General features: G+C 38.4%; 2 protein-coding genes across 2 annotated transcripts; both read right to left on the reverse strand.

The window, feature by feature from the left end:
- Window positions 1–4485: 4485 nt before the first annotated feature.
- On the reverse strand, window positions 4486–15070 carry TMEM216 (transmembrane protein 216). The gene is made up of 6 exons (XM_072421792.1): window positions 14952–15070; window positions 14838–14854; window positions 12210–12303; window positions 10745–10837; window positions 6855–7056; window positions 4486–4762 (listed from the first exon to the last, which is right to left on the reverse strand). The coding sequence occupies exons 1-6, from the start codon at window positions 14962–14964 to the stop codon at window positions 4747–4749; spliced, it is 435 nt and encodes a 144-aa protein (XP_072277893.1). The 5' UTR covers window positions 14965–15070; the 3' UTR covers window positions 4486–4746.
- Window positions 15071–17260: 2190 nt separating this feature from the next.
- On the reverse strand, window positions 17261–21583 carry TMEM138 (transmembrane protein 138). Its single transcript, XM_072421793.1, has 4 exons — window positions 21332–21583; window positions 21080–21251; window positions 20919–20994; window positions 17261–19181 (listed from the first exon to the last, which is right to left on the reverse strand). The coding sequence occupies exons 1-4, from the start codon at window positions 21457–21459 to the stop codon at window positions 19069–19071; spliced, it is 489 nt and encodes a 162-aa protein (XP_072277894.1). The 5' UTR covers window positions 21460–21583; the 3' UTR covers window positions 17261–19068.
- Between the last annotated feature and the right edge of the window lie 2461 nt (window positions 21584–24044).

Consider the following 24044-nt stretch of genomic DNA (forward strand, 5'->3'; position numbering starts at 1 on the left):
ATTACAATATAAAATATACAAAACAAAGGTGGCAGTTAATACAATAAAATAGGATACAATAAAATATGAAACTTTGTGACAGCTCAATAAATCATACAAAATGATCTGTCCACAGTTAAAACATCACAAGTTTTATTATTTATAAAATAACATATAGATAAACAGAAAAATTGGTGAGAGGGAGATTAGGGGTGAACATAAAGGGGAGTGGGTGGGCCAGGGTTAATCCCAAAAACCGGCATTGCACAAAAAAAACAGTTTTGTTCGGGAATAAAGGCCAGGGCTTGGGGGAAGTGTGGGCGGCAGAGCCATGCAAACGTGAATTACTTGTGATGGTTAAGTGAGGGGGGTGACCTACATTACTTTTTAATCCTGTCTGCTCCAAATGGCTACACGCTCTGTCCCTAATTAGCAGTAGCAGAAAATTTTTGTTTGAAGCACCTCTTACTTTTTATTTTTTGACCCCTCTCTTATAAGCAATAGCAGAACATGGCACCTTGGCACAAACTCTCCCTTTTTAATTTGTCCCTAGTTAACAGTATATGACAAATGGTGATTTGGTGAGCACTGTTTATTATTAAAAGTAGCAGGATTTTTTTTTTTTTTTTTTGGCAAGCACACTCTGCTTCTTTTAAATTATTTTTTTCTAATTCCTATCTCTATCACCTGCTCCAAGCTGACCTGTCATTGAATGATTTTTGCACATATGGCATATCAACAACCTGAAACCTGGATAGCAAAAATTTAGAGAACAGCTGAAATCTGAATCTGAATCAACTCCTGCTGGAATTATATGAACACCTTGATTTGTGACCAATACTATACTAATAAAAGCCTTCCTTGGTCTCTTCTTTGGATTCTTTAGAGTTGGCTATTGCCTCAACAGACAATGCCCTAATATGTATTTAGGAATCTTTTATTGTAAGTATCGGAGTATGGCATCAAATCATCAAGCAAACTCATTAAAAAGAGACAGTCCACAGGTCAAGGAACCAGAGAGCAGACAGGTAGCTGGGACACACAGGAACTAGAGTCTAAGTAGGTAAACCATTTAAACAGGCACAAGGTTTGCTAACACTGAACACAGACTAGCCGTGCATGAGATTTAGAAACCAGCAGGTGAAATTTGATGACACCGATTGTGCACAGCTCAAGACACAGCTAACTGGAACCAGGTACAAAAAAAGAATGTTAGTGAATCACATGTGTCGCATGTACATTAATGATTTATCAGTTTGATGATTATTTCAGGCCCTGGATGGACAAGTTAATATAAAAGTAGGGACTAGCCCAATACAATTAACATGCTAAACCTCACTAAGGGGTACTGAAAGATACCTCTGACCAGAAAGTAAAGTCAGTCTCCACTATAAGGGGCAGTTCCAGTACAATAATCTGGCATTTTGTCCCCTGCAACCTTCAAAGGGCAATGAATACTTAATTTATCTGGATGGAATGGTCACTACAGATTGGGAGTCCCATCTGCATTAGGCTCAGACAGTGCTGGACTCTATGAGGAGAGGGGAGATAGATAGGAGATGGGATAGAGAAGGAAAAGTTCTTGAGGTCTGTTTTGGGAAGGATCTAAAGCTCAGGCTGAATAAAGTACAGACTACAAAGAGTTGGCCCAATCCTTAACGAAAAAGCAGGTCCATGCATTTCTGGCCGTCATTGGGTTCCACCAGTAGTTTCTTCCCTTTTTCACAACAACTTTGTCAGATCAATCAGTATTGCAACTAAAGGACCAATGTCAGAGATGAATCAAAGGACTACTGAGACAAAGCCAGCTTCCTTTCTATCACTGCACCAACAATGTATATTTAATGGGTATATATAATGGGTATATTAGGAATTCATGTGAGCATGTGGTAGAAGGAGCTGGAAAGCTCTGTTTAAATGCTGAAATTATGGAGCACTGCTGAAACCCCAGACTCCAGCAACATCCATCTTGCAAGTGAAAGCTTTGAACTGGGGGGAAACATTTTCTGATTTAAGTTATACAGAAGACAAGCTGACTTTGTGTGCTGGATGAACACCATTTTATCAGCCAATCACATGGCAGCAACACAATGCATTTAGGCATGTACTGTAGATATTGTCAAGGTGGTTTAACCTGCCTAGCGGTAATCCCGAGTGTGGCTAGGAGTGAATTAGCCACACTCGGGGGAATTCCCAGGGAGTTTCAAGTCTTTCCTGGTCCCCGCGGCATCCTCCAGCAATGCCCGGCATCTGCGCCCCCGGCGTGTGAACGTTGGGGACGCGAGACCAAGGGAAGCAGAAGACGGCCGGGCAGTGAGAGCGTGTGGCTGGAGGGTGGAAATTGTTAAGACATAACCATTTTAGAATCTGCTAAGGACTAGATGAATCATTGTGCCCTAATATGTAAAACCTTAGAATTGACTATCATGACTGTAGATCTGCAATTTTTCCCTGTAGCAAATCAGTTGTCTTAGAGCTCTAAATATATTATATTTATATTTATTTATAATATATTTAAACTGGGAATCAGACATTGGGCCTAATTTATTAAAGTTCTCCAAGGCTGGAGAGGATACATTTTCATCAGTGAACCTTGGAGAATTAGCATACAAGAATTTATGTATTCAAAGTAATTTGTTGTTTTCTGTACCAGAGTCATCCCAAGTTTGCTGGATCACCCACGTTTACTGATGAAAGTGTATCCTCTCCTGCCTGGGAGAGCTTTAATAAATCAGGTCCATTTCCTGGTGGGAATCTTCCAGGTCCATGTGTTTCAATGGCAGTAATTAATTCACACCAGGGAATGTCAGATTCCCTGTTTTATAAATAAATACCTTAATATTAACAAATAAGTGCTGGTTGGTTTGGCTATGAGTTTCACACATCACTTTTCCTACTCATAGGATCTCTCCCCCTCCAAGCAAGGGACACAACTATAACATACATTCTGTATGTAAAGTAGTAGTATTTACCAGTGTATAGCCAGCCGTACCTCAATTACACACTATAAATGTATTGTCCAAATCAATTGGTTTGGGTGCCAAAACCTTTTTGTCCAAAAGTTGGACTATACTTAGAAGAAAGAAAGGGAAGATAGGCTTTTTTAAAGGCACCATAGGGTCTCTGAAGTAAAAACTTGATGATATAGTTGAAGTTTCTTACTTTATAAGAGTATTAGTGTGAGATAAATATTCAAATGTAGGATATGTAATTCTTTATCAAATATTAATAAGTTAGAGGTTCACTATTCCCATAGAACCATTACTTGACCGCGTATCGTAATGGTTGTCAATGGGTAACTTGTTACAGTCTGATAAACTGTGTTTGAAACCAACATGCAGAAATAGAAAACAGCTGAGTATAAAGGTATAAATCCTAAAGTGCAGGGTTCTGATGTGGCAAAACCATGCAATTTTAGGGGTCGACCCGCGGCAGCCATCCAAAGGAAGCCCTTCTATGATGGTTCTATGAGAATAGTGAACCCCTAACTTATCAATATTTGATAAAGAATTACATATACTACATTTGAATATTTATCTCACACTAATACTCTTAGAAAGTAAGAAACTTCAACTATATCATCAAGTTTTTACTTCAGAGACCCAAAGCATCCAAACACTCCTGCGATTGTTACATCAATTATTATTGAACAGGCATAAATCTAACACTATATTACATCCTAGGGTCTCTTTATCCCCTGAAAAAGCCCATCTGGGCGAAACCCTGTCCTCTGTTTCATGATCTATATGCAAGTCTGTTAACTTATTTATCAACTAAAATAGTGTGGCTAGAGTACCTTATTAAGCCATTTTGTAACACCAGTCTATCATTGTTTTAAAGTTTTTTTGTACCCTAATATAAATTACTCTGTTTTTATATATAATTACCTCTATAGTGCCTTTAAAAAAGCCTATCGTCGCTCTTTCTTTTTACATTCTGTATGTATGTGACCTTGGCACTTGTCTGTCTCCAGGCAAACAATTCTCAGAACACTGCGACCTTGGTATCTAGACAAAACATTTTTATGAAACAAATGTTGGTACTATTGTAATATTGTATTTTATTGTATTGTAATATTGTAAAATCAGGCCTCCTTTATTTAAATAACTACAATAAGGTAGACATTTTTCCCACCTAGAAAGTAAATAAATAACACCCTTAGGAGCACATTTCTGTCATGGTAACCACTGGGGCTGAAAGTGATACTGGAACTAAAGATTTTGAGTTGTCACTAGAATAAGAAAATTGGTGAAATCTTCCATTGGTGATATCAGTTCTGCTGAAATCTGTGTAAAACTATGTACTGGTTCTGGATGAAGTCCGTAAGAATAAATGATTATTCCCAATCCATGTTTCTAGATTTTTAGCAATTATACATTCAATAATTTGCAGCATTGACAAACCTCCAATGAGGTTTTATTTCTAACAACCTAAAATAGATTTTTGTGTGTGTGCTTGAGAAGAAATATTATGTTTGAAAATAATAATAATAAATACAAATTCATCTTTCTAAAAAAAAATGACAGTTTTATTTCTGTCAAATTTCACAATGGAATATTCACAATCAAATGCACAACACACAACCACCCCCCCCCCCTCCAATAAACAGAAAGGCTCCATTCAGTGACTACATCAAGTCAGTGAGGAAACACGTAATACTGAATGGCGGCCCAGATGGAAGCCTGAGGCTTCAGTGATTTGCACAGCAAACAGAGATGGGACATTCAGATGTCCAGGAGACTCATCTTGGTCTAGGTCTGGTAATACTCAATATGATGGTTCTCTGCAAGGAGGGGAAAAGCAATCTGTTATTTAAAGTAGACAGAAATGTAAAAACTAGACAAAACTTGGTATTGTTTATTCTTTTTAGGTAAAGATAGAATGGGGGAAAAAACAGGATTTAGAAGAGAAAGGTAGGATTAGAACCCATGTCGGTTTATTTAGTGCATAGTTGTATTCCTAGCTTTCCATTGGTTTCTAACTCTAACCAACACTAAAATGGATTATGATTAGTGTGTTTCTATATATATATATATATGTATAGTCATATACAATTATCCTATATAATATCATATGTAAATATATATATATATATATTTATATAAAACACCGACAAATTAGGCAGTGCTGTTCATAGTCATGTCACTACCGTGTTTCCCCGAAAATAAGACACTGTCTTATATTTTTTTGGGCTTCCAAAAACACACTAGGTCTTATTTTCAGGGTAGGTCTTATATACTTTTTTAATGAAAAAAAACACTTACCATATTCATGTATGAATATGGTCATAAAAAAAGGCACATTTTGAAGTGGTTAACGTATTAAGGTGCTTTAACACTGATCCACAGATGCAGCACAGTGCACCAGAAAAGATACGGTAACCCACAGGTGCACTGTACAGCATCTGTGGATCTGTGTAAAATCAGCACTCAGTGGATGTGGCCGGGGCAATGATTGCTCACATTTTTATTTTTTTTATTTTTCTGTGCATTTGAGAGTTTTATATGGTGACCCAATTGTAAATTAAACTCTTCATTGATTCATTGCTACCGGTATTGGTTACTGAATTCAGCATTTCTCTTCTTGCACTGTTACTGTATTAAATCAGCCAGCTTGTCCTTACAAACCTAAAATCAGCACAAAATGTGGCTGGGGCAATGATTGCTCACATTTTTTTTTTTTCTTTATACCGTAATTGTGCTGGTTAAAATAAAAAAAAAAACTTACCTTATCAGAAGACGCGAGCCGAGTTCCTGGCTTCTGACAGGCGAAGTGCATGTAATATCACTCCGCCTGTGACAGGAGCCGGAACTACAAGGCAAGCAGCGGCTCCGGAGTGTGTACGCCCGCTGTCTCCCGCTCGGTGAGTATTTTTTTTTTTTCTTTTTCTACTAGGTCTTATTTTCGGGGTAGGTCGTCTTATATTAGGGCAGGTTGGGGGAAAAGTGCTAGGTCTTATTTTCGGGGTAGGTCTTATTTTCGGGGAAACACGGTATCTGTCCCTCAAAGGGCTCACAATCTAATGTCCCCACCATAGTATAATACAGATTTATGGCAATCTTATTCTATCATTTTAAAATTTAAAAGCTCACTCTTTTTTTTCTTTATTTGATCTGCTTATCTTTAATATTTATTTTTATACTCTCCTCTGCACACATTTATTTTTTAAGAGTACATGAAACCAATTTATATTCACTTCTAGCGCACATTTCCTTTTTTTTCCTTGGTCTGATCCCAGTTTTGCTCTAGCCAGTATCTATTGGCCTGAACCGTGTCCATGGTTGAGTCATTTAACTTACAGGTAACTTACAGCTAATTATAGTGAATAAATGGGGGTGATAGTGAGGGGGTTTGCTACCGGGAAAAATATCTTCACCATGATACAAACCTTAATAAAACACAGGGGTAATATGTGAATGCCGGTCGCTCTTTGCATATTCTTATTTATTCCATCCATATGAATATAAACACCCTATCTATATGAACAGTAGTGACATACACTGCATCCAAAATGATTATTCTACTAATGTTCTACATAAATGGAATAAAAGTTTTTTAAAAAAATGAGATTCGGAGTGTGGTCCGCTTTCTTTTACTACCCTTGTATTTTGATTTGTGATGGACATGGTGGCAAGTGGATCCAAACGATTCTATATGGATTTCTACAATAGACCCGATTTATTTATCCAAACTTGGAGCGGTCACACTTTCATCACTGAAGCTGGGTGATCCAGCAAACCTGGAATGGATTTCTTAAAAGTCATTTGCTTTTTGTTAGAAAATGTCTAACAAAAACTTTCAGTCCTGGACACAAAGCTTAATACACAAAGCTGACAGATCCAAGTAAGAGACAGAATTACATTAGTTGTGATTACCTGCTGAATGTTATCAGTGCAGCACAGCCTAGTATGGCTTCTAATGCATAGAAGAGAAGAAGAATACAGCTCAGCACGGTCTCCAACCGCAGTGCATAGGTCTGAAGAAACAGGAAATACAGAGATAGCAATCCCGCTGGAATGGTTAGACCCACGCTGACTGCAAGAGGGAACTTCCGCTCACACTGGTTTCCACGACATCCTGGAGAACAAAATAATGACATTTTGGAAATTGAATAATTGAGAAAAAGAACAATGTTTTGCACTACCTAAAATGCAGGCATATATGCAGCAAGGTATTTTTATACGGTATACCCTTCTACTACTTGCAATTATCTTAGTGTACATACCCCAAAATGATAAACTTTTAAGGTAAATTTAATTTTAGTTTGAATCAGCTAAATACAAACCATGTGCAAAGTTTTTTTTCTTTCATTTTCTTTGGAAGGCAATCACAGCTTGAGTAAAAAAAAGTCTGCCCCCTGCCAGCATGTTGCAAAGTTGAAACCTTGCTTTCTGTACAGAAACAGTGGTCTCCCTGCAGAGGTCAAACTGTTATGTTAGGACACTCCAAGCATCAGTGTGCAGGAACTTTACTGATTGCAGAGCTAAAGGTAGCAAGTTGGATGCCCAATCACTTGTAGGTATACTGTAAATATTTGACTATTAACCATGTCCCCCCCCCCCCCCCCAAAAAAAAAAAAAGGGGGCCTGTAGAATAAAACAGCAATGATAACATTTTTATGGCACACAATGAGTCTTATTAGATAAAAAATCTTCTATCTTTTATTCAGGTCACACTAGTAAATGGCAAGTGTCCCTATGTAAAGTTTGTAACAAACTCATACAAGAAGTTGGTATAAGAAGACAGTACACATGAAGACACAGCTCCATCTACTGGTGCCCAACAATAATGCACAAAAAAAATTTCATAGCAAGTCATAACCAACTCAAAAGAACAAAATACTTACCTATAAAAAGAGAGAAAAAAGCTATACATGTTGAGCCCTTGAAATGTTAATCGTTTTACCCCTTTAAATAAATGTTTTAAAAATACTGTCTATTTACTTATTGTTATTGCCATTTCTATTGATTATGGTTTGGAATGTTACCAGTAACAGCCGTATTTTGTGCCCTTGGTTTATACTTGAATCAAAGCAATGTTCTGTATTTTCAGGTAAAAATAAGTACCTTGGTTTATTTTAAAATATATACAGTATTTCAAGAAAGTCCCATTATTCTTTGAATGACTGCACTTTATATATTTTGTTGTCATCAGTGTAGACTCCCCTATGTGAAAGTAGAATGAATTAATAATGGCTCACCAGGTACAAATATCCAGGAAGATTTCACAATGAGATCTAGAATGACTTTAGGTCACAGCTCTGATATATTATTACATTTTAATGAATCCTCACATTGGGAAAATCATTTATTATTTATATTTTCTATTGTTCTGTGGCTTTCCTGGTCACCTTTCCTGTCTAACATCAAATGCACATGAATCAGCAAGCATTATGTCTGACAGAATCCTACAAAGAGTGTTTAGTATCTTGTCCTGTGATATTGTACAAACTGTATAATGTAAAATACAGATATTGCTTACAGCTGAATTGTACAAAAATATACTGATGAAGAGACCCTGTCACCAGGTTTAAATAAATGGGTGAAATCACATGGAAAAGGGTGTTTTAAATGCTTACTTGAGATGTTTTTCTTTAGTTAATGTTTTTTTTTTTATTTACTTGCTATGTGCATTTAAACCTGCTGGAACATTTGACTTCTTGAGGAAGACTCAGTTCCCTAGCACGGCCCACTATCACCCTGCATAACACAGCTCTTTCCTCTTCTAAGCCTCATCACCACATAGTCCCTAGGACAGGGGTCTGCAACCTGCGGCTCTTCAGCCTCCTTGTTGTGGCTCCCTTCGGCTGCCGCGGGGAGATCTCTGATGGGGGATCCCCTTCCTCCCAAGACACTGCGGAGGAGGGGGATTCCCTATCCGGTGTTCTAATGAAAAAAATCACTTTTAGGAAGCTACCAAGGAAGAAGTGAAGGGCAATACTATAGAATAGAGTGACAGCTCTGAGGCTGCTGATATGGTAGCGTCCTGCTAAAGTCTCTGGGCTTTTGGATGTGTATGTACTGAAGGACCCGGTAAACTGGGTCTCTTCAATGTAGAGAGAAGTTTTGCTCTCTCTCAGTCGAAACTTCACATAAGGAATTCTCAGCTCCTGTGGTGCTTTTGCAAACAAAAGTTGATCCACCATCCATTCATTTACATTGCTAGATGGATCCTAATTCAAGGCACATCTTTAAAGCTGAACTTTATTCTTACCAGTCTTACCCTGCTGTAGTGGCTTCTCCTCTGTACTATAATTGCTTTGCCTGCTCTCACTACATACTATATGTTTTTTCACAATGTGCATTAGAATCACCAAGTGAGATAGAACTGGCTGTAGGACACCCAGTATCATCTAGCCCTTTCCCCCCCCAGCCCTATTGTACCTGGAACACCCCTTTTCTTTTGTTGGATTCAGTTCTTTCAAGATTTGAGACTCAGCATCTCTTGTGAGTATTACAACAACTTCCTGTTTCCTTCGGAAGCTATATACAGCACCCTACCAGTCCCTTCCACTAGCCATGATCTGCCTGGTAGGACTGGTAGGTCTCATTGAAGGTAGAGACACGGTGACCTGTTACCGGGCCGGCAATGTCGTGTTGTGTTCCACCGCAGAATCCCACACAGTTTATTCTGTCAAGCAATTTCATACGCAGAAGCAAGGAGAATGAGGATATAGGAGCACCCCTTGCTTCCCTTTAGCCATGCAGCCCCAGATGTACTAACTCCGCATCCCCTGCACAATCTGAGGCTGTCAACAGCATTTTAGAAGAGATTAGTCCCTGGCTTAATCCTGCCATTGGCTCCTGGGACTTTATAGCATCTCTGCTCCCAGTCTCCAGTGCCTGTTGTAGCATTAACCTGGGCTGACTTGGTGCAGGTGTGTGAATTCATAAGATTTACTGTTCCTGTTTTGACCAACATGACACAATGATATCAGTGGGTATAAAATATAGCATGTACATATTTCATTAGCATGTTGATACAGGGGGTCGAAGGATTAACCAGGGAAAGCAAAAAAAAGCAGACTAATTTCAGCTTGTCTCATAAAGCAGCTTTGAGGACCCATGAGCAAACTTCACCCCAGAACTAAGTATATTGCTGATAATAAATAGAACTTTTAAGCACATATTTATTCATTTACAGTAAAAAAAAAAACAACTTGACCTGTAATTGTAACATGTTTGGAATTCTGAAATTAAAATGCATGTGAATGTGGCTTTAACCTATCCCTGTAGTTTAAAACACATGCACCTGGAAGATTTACCTGGAGATTGGTTAATGTCATAATCACTGCTTTATTAAAAATCCTCTTTTTTTTCTGTCTATGGCCCTGTTTTTTGCTCTGATGGTAATCGTTGTTACTAAGACAAAAAGTAAGGGGAAAAGTAATTATCAGTTATTATAATAAACTATCAGTTGCCATCAGAGCAATAGGTAAGGGTGCAATAAGGACACCTGTTCCCAGAACGAATACATGAGATGAAGATTATTTTTATTTTGGAAATTTCCTGATGTATCTTTAGGACAGGAAGTGGAGGCAAACATCCCTGAAATGTACAGACAGCAAGCAATAACCTGACTGATGTTTTAAAAACCTTTCCCTGCTCGATACAAAACTTACAAAAAACAAAAAGTTAGGGACAGACATATACCTTCCCACAGATCATATGATGAAACAGAATGATAGGTTCAAAGTTGTTCAATGAAGTACTATTGTGCCAGTGAATATATAATGAGAAACAACCCAAGTGGTTCAGCTACTCACCAAGATACAACCGTGTAACTTCAACTCCAAGATAGAGAAAAAGAATCACCACTTCCAGTATGATGTTAGAGGTGGGGTAAGGTAAAATAAGCCCTGGGATGGGAGAAGAAAAATAAATGGTTAGAGCTGTCAAACCACTAAATAATAATGCAGGTAATGGTGGGAATAAAGACTAAAAAGTACCAGACCTGATTTATTAAAGCTCTCCAAGGCTGGAGAGGATACACTTTCATTAGTGAAGCTGGGTGATCCAGCAAACATGGAATGGATTTTTTAAAGTCATTTGCTGTTAGCAAATGTTTTCAATCCTGGGCCAGATCCATTTCAGATTTGCGGGATCACCCAGCTTCACTGATGAAAGTGTATCCTCTCCAGCCTTGGAGAGTTTTAATTAATCAGGCCCAATGTAAAAAAGTGAAAATGGAACTCCAGTTTTGCAAATATTTAAAAAAAACAGCTATGCAAGAAGTTTAGATCACTCTAACCCTAATATTAGGGCATACTTGCAAAAGCTCTTCCTACTATAAACAAAGTGTATCTAGCAATAGGAGCCCCCAGTTGTAGCCTCCTTCTGAGATCCTGGCCATGTTTGTTGTTTTATTTATCCTCATTCATTTTAAGTGACAGACCTGAACAAGGCTAGAAATGATTGTCAGACTTTCTTATTCTTACACAAGCTCCATGTATGTAGCTGTGGCAGCACTGAAGCCAAGGCGGCAGTATGACAGCCTGACAAACAGCATTTTGAATAGGAAAGATCAGCAAAGGTAGACTACACACAGTTATTGCCTCCTGGAATGTTTTTTTTGCATCCCTTGAAGTGGAAGTATACATTAAAAAAACTATCAGGAGCAGGGAGGCTGTTTATTGCAGATGGAACAGGCAAAGTCCTTTCTGCAATAAAACATATTCCTGCCTGTTTGCAGTCTTTTCTGAAATGTAGGTGCCGCTGAGAGTATGATGCTGGGTATGATGGGGGTATACCTACCGATGCCAGGAATCCATAAACCCCCAAGCTGCATATTTATATCATTCAGAAAATGGAAAATGAAAAAAGACTGAAGGAAGATGGTGGTGATGGTGCAGAAGTGAGGAGAGTGTACAAGCAGGTACGTTTATTTTATTGCAGAAGGGACATGGCTACCTTTTCCAATAAACAACCTGCCTGTTTGTAATATTTATTAATGTTTAGTTCTACTTCAAAAGAAATCTGTACTGGCTCACTGCTCATCTTTTCACTGCTCCATTATACGATATTATATTTTTGTGATTAGTGAAGTTTAGTAGTAGTAGTTTAAAAAGGGGCTTTTATTTTACTACTTCCTTCCCTAATAAAAGTTAGTAGTGGAACAAATGGGTTAGATTTTTCTCTTCTAAAAATTAAATTTATTATTCCATACAGAAGTTAAAAAAAAACAAAACACAAAAGCGTGAGTTCATTAATAATAATGTGACGGCTCCTTACCTTTATATATAAATATGAGAACTTCAATCAGGAAGTAGGAGGCATCATACCATCCATTGAGGAAGAACAGCACTTCTAGTGGAGTGGATGACAGCTAATCTTGTAAAGGAAATCTTTTTACAATGATGAGAATTTAAGACAGAATATATAAATTGCCACAGGTACTAAAGATATACCAAATTTGTACACTTGTGCCGGGTGTGACACACAAAATGACAACTAAACAAATGTATATGACATGAAAAGAAAAAGGAGAACGAATGGCTTTTCACAGCAACTTGGTGGTTTACTGAGTAAATGTTTGTAGCATCCTAAGCTATACAGAGCTCAACTGAGCTAGAAATCAGCATATAGATATGGCATAATTCACATATATGAAATTTTAAAATTACACAGTTATTTCAGATTAAAAGCACAGGGTTGTCTATTTTCATACGCATTTCACAGTATGGCTTCCTTAAGTAATCCTGGTAAGTGGGTTCTTTTATTAAATAATTTGTTAATTAATATTATTATTCTGGATATTAGACTAGAGATATTGGATATGCAGGGAATGGCATATAATGGGAGAGTCTCAGTCTGTGCTGGAGGAAAGCGGGTATAAAGAGGTAGCATGGGTGGCTCAGTGGTTAGCACTCTGGTCTTTGCAGCACTAGGTCCCAGGTTTGAATCTCAGGCAGGACACTATCTGCATGGAGTTTGCAGGTTCTCCCCATATGTGTGTGGGATTCCTTTGGGTACTCCAGTTTCCTCCCACATGCCAAAACAATATGCAGTTAGGTTGATTGACTACCCCCAAAAATTGACCTTATACTGTCATAAAGACATATGAGGTAGGAACATTAGATTGTGAGCCCCTTTGAGTGACAGTTAGTGACATGACTCACTGCTATTACTATGCTCCCAATACTCATCAAACTAAATTTTTCCAACATCTGCTAACAACAGTGGTAAAACATGCAAGGTATGACAATTATGATGGAAGATTCCATATTGGTGCTTAACACCAAGTTGGATAATTAATCTTTGCCAAAGACTTTACAGGAAGCTCCCAATTCAAATCCCCAGACTTTTATAGAAATTTTATCGGATTGTATGTAGACTCTTGACATACAATCCTGAGTTTTTATGTTCTCCCATCCAAGTACTAACCAGGCCTGACTGGCTCGGCTTCTGAGATTAGGAGCATTCAGGGTGGGGTGGCTGTAGTCTTAAATTTATCATATAGAAACATTTTGCTCTGTGCATAATCAGCATTACAATGTTAAATGTTAGAAATAAAGTTCTTGATTGGCCAGGCTGGGAAGACAGTCAGTGACTGCTGGGATGCTGGAAACATCCTGCACTGAGCTCTGCATGCACAGCCTAAAGATGTTATGGTGAAATTATACAACACGCTGCATTAGATGGCGGGACGCCAGATTCTTGTCCATTATCAGCCCTGAAGCGATAATCAGACAAGAATCATCTGACGTGTGTACGTAGCCTAAAGCAGATCATGGCCGGTAGGAGGAGGTAGAAGGATGCTGTACATAGCTTCATAAAAGCAAAACGCTGTGATAACACCCACATGTGATTTTAAGCCTTCATTATTGAAATAACTAAAAACCAAAGAAGAAAAGCTGGGTCAGGATCATTCTGCCTGAATAGGAGCTGGATTGAGGAAACGATCTGGGACAGCCCTGGAGTTTTGAAAAGAGGGAATAGGAAGGAAAAAGAAATTTGGTTTTCTGCTTTAGCATGAGATTTCAGTGATTAGGATTACATATATATTTATCCTCTTTTTATTCAAATTAACCAACAGTGATCACCCCAGCCCCTTCTAGCTGGGCGCACCACCCTGCTGGTTTTTGATTGGTTACTGAAGAGCTGGGTCACAATACTGGGGCTGCCACCCACCTCTAGCTTCTTCTCACCCGAAATTCTGGCTTGAACACTGAGCATGCAGGACGTAGTACAGGAAACAGAGGCTAAGGGCTTTTCTCCCCCCCTAAAAACACATTCACATTTTTATGTTACATTAGCACAGCTCATTCATCTGAAGGCCCGGCCAACACAGCCCATAGTATAGAATTGTGTGTTGCTTATTGAATTGCAGAGTAACAAGCTGACAGCGAGGATTTATAATGTATCCCTAGCCATACATTTTAATCTGGGATGAATTAGGGAAGGGTTACACCCTCTGGTATGTTTTTATTGCTGCACGTGTCCCGGATGGGGAGATTTATCCTCTCTGCGTCTTGGTGGTCGCCATGAAAGTGAGAAGAAATATATAATTGCCCCCAGAAAAACAGATTAGGAGAAATTTTCTGATGGGGTCACCTATCCAGGAGGAGAATTCTTTTGACTTTGGGGCACAAAGGGAAATTTAACCAAAGGACAGCAAAATAATATGATCGAACCAAATCCCCTCTTTTTATATTTGCACTTTGCTTCTGTATGTCCTATGATTGTGACAACATAGAGCTCTGTCCTTCTGTGCCATGTTCTCCCCACCTTTAGAAAACATATAAAGAAAGTTACAAACAGACAGAGATAGTCAGGCAGCATGCTGGGACTTGTAGTCCTTCAGCTTACATAACACTCCCCAGCCTGTGACACCTCTTACACACACAGCAGAAAGGATACAACCCCGCGTCTTCTGCCTGCACAGGGAACACAAATGACATCCGTTATACACATTGACATCCCGCTCACAGCTGAAATATCACCATTCATAGATCGCTCTGTTTATGTGCTCACCTTTGGACGCCATCTTGTTGCTCTAAGGACGCGTATGACGTCACTTCCTGGATACCGCTGACATGTCTCTAGTGATAGGCTTAGTGTGCTGAGCTCTCCATCTGGTATTCCTGGGTCAGAGATCCTTGTGGGAGACTTCACACTGAAGCTGGATATCTATGTTTGTAAAAGGAGAAATAAATATAAAAATAATTACAATAAAGGCTCTGTGTATTTCAAACAATTGCAAATTTTTTTTTATACTATTTTATTTTATTACTTTTATAAAGTATTTAAATAGCGCTGACACTTAAAGCATATCTAAACTCAGAAATTTCACTTTATATAAAAGGGTAGACAACCCTTTTATGTTAAGTAAAAATTCTGTTTGTTTTTAAAGTGCAACACCGCCCCCTAATTCTCCATCGCCTAGGCCAGAGGTCAGCAAACTTTTGTTGCAACTAGGCCATTTCAGGGGTGGGCAGGAGCACACTAGGCCGGACTCTCTCTCGAGTCCTGCCCTAATGGCTCCGCCATCCACCAGGAATGCCCCCTGAAGGGAAATCCCTCTCCTCTGTACGAATTGCCAAGGAGATGGATTTCCCTTCAGGGGGCGTTCCCTATTTACCCCGGAGGCGGAAGTGTTAACGCCGGCCACGGTTAATAGGGAAGCCATAGCATGAGGACCCTCAAAATCCCGGGAGGCTCTTGGGCGCTCCTCCTGTGCATGCCCATGCATCTCGTGGGAAGAGAAAAAAAATTGCCGATCTCATATATGCGCAGTAAGATTGGCAAGTTTTTTTTTCCAACCTATGTCATCCAATCTTGCGCCTGGGTCGGGTGATGTAGGAAGAAGAACCTGGAAGAAGAGGTGAAAATGGTGGCACCCGGAGCGCCAGGTCGGAGACAGATGCTGGAACAACGCAGGCCCGATGAAAGACACCTCCGGACCGATTGCTGTGTGGGATTAAAGGTAAGTACATTTTTTTTTTTTTCGTTTTAGGTATTTTTGAGTTTAGTTCCTCTTTAAATAGGGGTAGGCACCCCCCTCCCAGTTTCGGAGGCTTATTGACTGCCCAACAGCGACTGGTTCAAACCCAGCAGTACTGACGGACATCCTATATGTAATAAAAAAATTAATAAATAATCCTTTTCTAAGCAAAATAGTTTTAGGTAGATCCATTTAAAAAAATAACCTTCGGCCTGCCTGCAGGGGTCAATGCAGCTTGAAGATAACAGCAGTTGTAATTGTCAGATACAATAACAGTATTAAAACTATTAAATACAAAATACATTTAAAAAAATGGTCTAAAAAATATTTATGTTTAAAGCCAGGCATACTAGCTGAAAAGAAACCCACCAACTCAAGCCATTGTATACCTACATAAACTTCACACAGGACAGGATGATCGAGTCCAAAGTCATGTCACTAGCTGTCCCTCACAGGGGTTCACAATGTAATGTCCCTACCATAGTCATATGTCATTATTACAGTCGAATTTTGGGGGGAAGCCAATTAACCTTACTGCATTATTACTGGAATGTGGGAGGAAACCAGAGTACCTGGAGGAAACCCATGCAAACACAGGGAGAACCTACAAACTCCATGCAGATAGTGTCCTTGCCGAGATTCGAACCAGGGAACCAGTGCTAACCACTGAGCCATCGTTATACCTTTGTTGGCTCTCAGTATTGCTGATAACCCGTAGTCCATCTGAAGCCACTTTGGGTTCTATTTATAAAATAGGGACATTTTAGATCATTTCCTGGTGGGAATGTTTCAATGGCAGTGATTGATTTCCACTAGTGAATGTTTAGGGGAATGTCATATTCACTGATTTATAAATAGTTCTTTCTGTGCAGGGATGGCTGCATGGCATGCGGGTTTACTGACGGTGACAATGGTAGATCATGTCTGTGCCAAGGGTGTCGGGCCAGCTGCTTGGGCTGTGTTGTGGCATTGAGGTTGAGGTGCAGTTACTGATTCCATGTGCTAATGAACCTCAGCCTGTGGGAAGATGCTACAAATAGCTCCTATCCTCAACAGCCCTACATGTTGGTTGTGAATGAATTCACAGCATTGATTATTATTCACAATATTATTCACTGATTCTCTATATTGTTATTACAAAAATGATGCAATATAAATGATAACAGCATGTTGTAATTGTCAGATACAATACCAGTATTGAATACTATTAAATACAAAATACATTTAAAAAATTGGTCTAAACTGAATTTTTTATGTTTAAAGCCAGGCATACTAGCTGAAAAGAAACTACTAACGCAAGCTATTCTATACCTACATAAACTTCACACAGTACAAGATGTTCGACTTTTACAAATTTTTATTAAAATGGTAAAAATTTGATCTGTAAAACCACAATTTGCAGTAGCTAGAAAATTATTTGAAATATCTACACAAAACAATTTGTAAACACAAATACACAAATATGAATGGCTTATAAATACTGGAAGAAACATATGTTCATTTTATAAGAACTTATACTTTAAGGCAAGGGTCTTTAAATAATTTGGAAACTTTCATCAATAAAGTGGAAAGCCTGTCATATAAGTGCTGACAAGTGGTGGTTTGGCAGCTCACGGATTGGTTTTTCCAAGTCTGTGTAGCTCGGAGATTATTGGCTTGCCAGAGCAATACAGCTCTGGCTCCTAAAACCCAGTAAAATAATTAAAGATGAAGATTTCATGTTGAAAGCAGAGAGTCCCTGTGAAAAGAATTAAAATGATACAATTCCAGCAGTATTTCAGTATTTCCATACAAAATTTCACCACCAACAGTGGGCACTGCAGGAAAAATCAGGGCAAACCCTGGCCAGACTGAAGAGTCAATAGTGAAAGACAATTTCCTTAAAACAGGAAATGCCCAATAAAGGATCCCTCCACCATCAAATATTTTAAAAGCTGTTGGGGAGTTAAAACTAAAATTCCAGGCAAACAGTTAAATATACTAATAAAAAATATTAGCTGTTTTACATGCCAGAGGATCTGCACTTCTTTCCAACCACTCCTGAGATTTCAGAGCAATGCCTTGCCTGCAGTTCCTTCTCACATCCCCCAAATACAGTTTAAAATGAAAATCTGTAGACTGATGAGCTCCTCCATCTTTCACCTTGTTCTCCATCTATCAGCCTCTTCTTGCCCTGCAGTACACCTGTCTGGTATCTTTCACAGCTTACCTGCTTGCACATAAAAAAGTATTCGTATGATACAGCTGGATACTTTAAGAGAGTAGATTGAGATCTCCCTGTACTATCAGTAAGAATGTGGCTCAGCCCATAAGTGACACTTGACAAATAGTCTGCTGCACAATCAACCTTTCATCAGACTGTAGCAAAAGTAGTTGTCACAAACAGAACATTTAAAAGAACAAGGATACAATAAACCAACCACTCTAATTCATTGCATACAAAAGTGTAAGGAATCTCATGCCTTGACAATTAATTTGATAATGATCTAGCTTACTGATTATGTTAGATAGAAAAATGTAGGGAATGTACTAGCAATGTTTGACTTACATTTAGAAAACAATCTGCTCTCCATTTTTTACCATGAAGTTCCACTATCTACTGCATCTGTTCCCATACAAAATAATTCTGCTCCCGATGATTCAACATGTTCTAAAACCTGAATTTCCCACAGCTACCTGCCTATCAGATCTCTTATGGTAGGTTTGATTTTTATTGCTGACAGTTTTTAGTTCTATGGATGTAATATATCCAAATGAAGACAGATTTTAATTATTCTAGCAGTGTATACAACAGCAGGACAGGGCTTTCATCATGGGAGGGAACCATCCATATTACTGTATAGGTGGGAGAGGGTCTAATGCTGAATGTGAATTTCCATACGAACTGTATGTCGACAGAGTATGATAAGTGCACCTTTATCTATAAAATAATAATCATGGCTACAACTTCTGTCAGTGTGACAGGCATGTGATATAAGATTTGGCTGCTTATTAGATTTATAATTAGGTTTGGTCTGTTATTCAACGCATTTTCCACAAAATAAGTGTTGTGAAGTCTTCCGTGTCTGTGATAAATAAAGGATCCATATAAAGACTCCAGCAACCAACACATGATGAGAAAAGACGTCCTATTCTTGGTGTTTGGATTCAACCTTGCACTCTTGCAAAGTCATTGCGAAGCCAGATAGAGTCGTGATAGAAGCGGGAATCTCCAAGATTCAGAGCTGTTCTCTTGTAGAAGTAGAAATAAAACACGGCCACTGTAAGAAAAAAAGAACAACAGGATCACAACTTGCCCAAAGAAAACCTACAGTAATCAGCCTACACTAAAGATAAAAATGATCCTTTCCAATGTGAAAAGAGTGAAAGATGCATGAATGACGCTGTACATACATAACACCGATCTGCTCTATGGAGAGGTGAGAACGATGGAGCGGCACCCCTCTGTGCTCTCTACCCTTCACTTTTATTACGATCGTTCGTTGACCGTTGACCCATCAGGATAGACAATTTACCTAACTATATGTTTTTGCAATGTGGGAGGAAACCCACACAAACACCGGGAGAACCTGCAAACTCCATGCAAATTCCTGGATAATATTCCAACCTGGGACCAAGAGCTGCAAAGGCCAGAGTGCTAAACTCTGAGCTGCCCATTGTGGAAAAAATGATGGCTATTGAATGGCTGATGGCTCCCAACCTGTGTTCTGAGACAGGCCACGCCATAAATCAATCCAACTTCAAGCCTATCTAGTATGATTAAGCCTTGAGTGAGGGAGACTTTTAGAAAATTAGATAAAAGAGAACTGGCATCAAATACATGACTCTGGCACTCAGATGGGTAATGTTACAGTTTGGTTACACAGTAGAAACGTATTTGGAATTAATCTCCTACATTAACTTGAATGGATAAAGAGATTAAACAAGGACCTAGATTTTTTTCTATTTTAGGTATACTTCTGGAAGATTAAACTGAATCGATTAACCTCACAGAAATCACCCAACAAACAAGATGCAGAAAATGTCTTACTTTTCTTATATTTTCCTTTTATCTCTTACTTTTTGCTGGTTCAAACTGTCATTCATTACTGGTAATATAAGAGCTTCCATGTGTATGAAAAGGGCTGCAGGAAATCTGATCACTGATCTGATTCTAACTGCTAACTGGCAGAGTTTTATATATATATATATATATATATATATATATATATATATATATATATAAAACAAACTTGGGCAAGTCTTAGGCATTCTACACCTTTCATTTATCAAAGCTGTGAAGCAAAAATAATATAAGTACTACTTAGTAAATAATAGGGCTTTTCTTACAGAAAGTCTAAAGAGGTGTTTCTCAACCTGGATTCCCCCCGGGGTTTGCTAGGGGTTCCATGAGCAATATGTGACTCAGGTCAGTTTAGGTGACACCAATTATCATTTTGGCTATCTGTAAGGATGACATTCTTCCCCAGGGCCAGCAGTGTAGGAAGCATTCTTCTTATCGACTATCACACTAATATACTGTGAGCTGTGAATATAGTAATTATTGAATGGGTTCCCTAAAGACCCGAAAGTTATTTCAAGGGGTTTCCCATGTAAAAAATAACACTGATCTAAAGTGACACATAATAAATAAGGAGGAACAAGCATACAATCACATGTAGGCAATATAATTGTGCTCCTATTTTGAAAAAGTGTTCATTAAAGTCAAGTGGACAATGCTTGCCATGTATTCTGCACCACAACTTGTGAAAACGCTAGTAAAATTAAATCTAAGAAAAAAAAACTTTTATAAATGTTGCCAAATACAGTTTCTACATTGGATCACTCCAGCAAGGGAATTCCAAAGTAATAGGCTTTTTATAAGTGGTTGTTATGTTTTAAAGTAATGAAAAATGAAAACAATGGGGGGCTGAGTGTGGGGTAGGGCATGGTGGGCTTCACACAGTGACTTTACAAAAGTAAAACTGTCTCTCCAACACTTGTACACACAGACTCACCAACTCTCTGGAGGACAAACAATGCCTGGAGACCATCAGACCAAATGAAGGCATTTTCAGTATTCCATCGTAAGTTCTAAAAGGAAAATACATAATACATAGATCACACTTATCAAATACATTAAAGGCTTTTAACTATGATGTGATAAGGGGATTCGTACCATGAGCCACACATGTAATGACACACTGAGCGCCAGGTGCAGTGTGCACAGAATGACAGTGACTTGAAATCGCTGACACAGGAGGCCTAGGAGACCGGCTTGGAAGACAAAGGTGTTAAAAAGCATAAGAAACAAGACGATGGCTGCAAACAGGATACCCACATCCTGCAATCTGAAAGAAAAAAGGACATGAAGATAACCATGATAGCTGCAGAACTTACATGATTTATTAAAAAGACGGCTAAGACTTACATAAAGAGCACAAGCTGAATAACTGGAGCTGAACGAAGCAATTCAGAGAATGAATTGACAAATAAGTCATAGATCAGCAGCAGGGACTGCAGGGAAAGCACTAGGCTGTAGTTACCAGGTTGCAGCATCCTCTAATAAACTGACCTGCAGGGACAGACAATAAATATTAGATATGAAAACATGGGGAAAAGTATAAACAATAATTCTGTACAGAAGGTACTTGTAATAGTGAATATTTAAACACAATGCAATTTTTTTGTTGCATCTTAAACAAGTTTTCATATTTTCCTATAACACTGTACATGCATACAAAACATCAGCTCAACATAAATACTTATGCATTCTGCTAAGGGGTAAAGGAACATTCATCAGCAAAGATTTCAATATGCCTTTTATTGGTAATGCACAAAAATGCTCAATGCAGGTATGATAGCCAGCATAGAAAAAGTGTAATAGTCTTATTTTTTTCCACTAGTTCTTTGATATTTTCTGTAACGATTGTTGGTTGATATTGAAAATGTACTCCCTGTACACTTATGTTTATTTTTTTTTTTAAATATAAAAATAAATCAACATCCACTGAAAACGAAATGCTCCACGTGCAGTACATAGATATAATGTAGACAAATAGGAATTATTATAAAGCACACCTAGGGCTCTATTTACAAAGCAGTAACTCTGATATCAAAACATTCCCTGGTAGAGAATCAATCTTTGCCACTGAAATACTTGGAAAATTGTACACCAGAGAATGTTTTGGTGAATGTCAGATTCACAACTTTAATTATAGGCTCATTAAAGTGCAATTTTATTAAATAAAATGTGTGAATGGGCCCTAGGCAGAATCTTTGCTCAAATGAATAGGTAGTAGAAGGGCAGTGCCAGTTCTCTGCAACTCTGCCAGCTAAAGTAATTTCCACTAATGCCTAGAATGGGCCAAATGTAGGAAGTAATGCAATAGCAGTTCCAATGAACCCTGATGTATACAGTGAGACTTTTAACTCAATACAATCCTAATAAACATCCTGCCCAAAATGAAGAACGTCACATGTAGTCATCAATTAGTAGTACCACATCCCTAAATTATCATAACTGAATAACAACACATCAATAGGTGTTGGGACTTTAGAGGCAAATTGATCCACTATTATTTACTTATACAATTTTGTTTATTGTGTAAGTAGATTAGAAGATTATTTTTAAAACAGACAATTAGAATTACAACACAGTGTTCTCCCCAGCCCTTTTTAGCGGGGTGCACCACCCGGCTATTTTTGTGTGCTTACTGATGAGTTGGGTCACAATACAGGGGCTCCCGCCCACCTACATTTTCTTCCCACCCAGTTTAAAGTAAATTCTGGGTTGGGCACTGCAACATATCCTGCTCATCAAACAGACGTTAATTGAAATATCCTACGCCTTCTGTGAAATTACACCCGCTTCTTTAGGAATCATTAAGACCTGGAACAACATGTTATTAAATATTTCAATATTTTTAAATGTTGATGTGTTGTTGTTGTTCAGAAACATCTTGCCTTAATTTTAAGTCAGTACTTATTGGCCCCTAAAAATAAATCTGCGCTTTTCTGCAATGGGCTTGTATTACTTCCACAGCATATTCTTGGCTTTCTTTCCTTCCCTACCCCAGTGTCAGGACAAGATGCACTAACGCTGAAAAGGCCTCAGAATACCCCCTCCCATGAGCCCGGAATTACTTCAGTAGATTTTACATAGTTACATAGTAGGTCGGGTTGAAAAAAAGACATAAGTCCATCAAGTTCACACACATGAAAATAAACATATCGCAGATATAAAACCCATATCATATCCAGAGGAAGGCAAAAAACCCCTGGAACAATTTGCTTCAAAAAGGGAAAAAATATTAAAGGCTGGAGAAGATACATTTTCATCAGTAAACCTGGGTGATCACCCAGGTTCACCCATGATGATCTACCTTTTCCAGCTTATCCAGCAATTCTGGAATGGATTTTTTTTAATAGTAAAGTAATTTACTATTAGTTAGAAAATATTTTTAATCCTGGATCAGATCCATTCCAGATTTGCTGGATACGCTAGAAAAGATAGATAATCGTGGGTGAACCTGGGTGGTCAAACAAAGCTGCAATGGATTTCTTGGAAGATGGAAGATCATTTGCTATATATATTAATAATATATATTCACCTCGCCTGTGATTCCTCACTGCTTCTTTATTCGTCACAGGCAATGCTGAGGTTAGTGGTGTGGGTGACACAAAGGAGTGAAGTCAGTCACTTGGTCAAAAGGAAGCATATCCACAAGTGATGGCGGCTGCAATGGAGTATGGTGTAGTATAAGATGATCACAGCGACCCACTTATATGGGCAATTTGACAGTTTCTTTCTAAAAACTCCAACCCAATGCCAATTCTAATTATCAATATTATTATTGTATCTATGTTTTATAGGAAATGTATAGTATGTTTCTTTTTTATCTTTGTTCAGATTAAATTTTAACATGTTTCACTTTTTCCTCCATGAAAATGTCATATTGCAGAATATTTTAGAGAATTTTTATTTCCAGCCAGCAGGTAGAGGTCCATGTATAGGTGTTGTTTCTATTAGGTCAGCCTGTGTCAGCTTCTTTACCAGGCAGAAACCCCGGACATATTATTTAGGTTTTAGAGAAACCTGGAAAATGGTTTTATCTATAGCCTATAGAGTAAGTTTTAGATGT

This window comes from Pyxicephalus adspersus, chromosome 9 (assembly GCF_032062135.1).
Source record: "Pyxicephalus adspersus chromosome 9, UCB_Pads_2.0, whole genome shotgun sequence".
Taxonomy (NCBI): domain Eukaryota; kingdom Metazoa; phylum Chordata; class Amphibia; order Anura; family Pyxicephalidae; genus Pyxicephalus; species Pyxicephalus adspersus.

What these genes read in the sequence shown, in the direction of transcription:
- TMEM216 (XM_072421792.1), bottom strand. An exon ending in TCTCATATTTATATATAAAG is followed by an intron (nt 10,838 to 12,209) that starts GTAAGGAGCCGT and finishes CTCCCATCCCAG; the next exon opens with GGCTTATTTTACCTTACCCC. An exon ending in AGTTACACGGTTGTATCTTG is followed by an intron (nt 7,057 to 10,744) that starts GTGAGTAGCTGA and finishes TTTGTTCTCCAG; the next exon opens with GATGTCGTGGAAACCAGTGT.
- TMEM138 (XM_072421793.1), bottom strand. Translation starts at nt 21,459, where the DNA reads ATGCTGCAACCTGGTAACTACAGCCTAGTGCTTTCCCTGCAGTCCCTG. An exon ending in ATTCAGCTTGTGCTCTTTAT is followed by an intron (nt 21,252 to 21,331) that starts GTAAGTCTTAGC and finishes TTTTTCTTTCAG; the next exon opens with ATTGCAGGATGTGGGTATCC. An exon ending in CATTACATGTGTGGCTCATG is followed by an intron (nt 20,995 to 21,079) that starts GTACGAATCCCC and finishes TTTTCCTTTTAG; the next exon opens with AACTTACGATGGAATACTGA.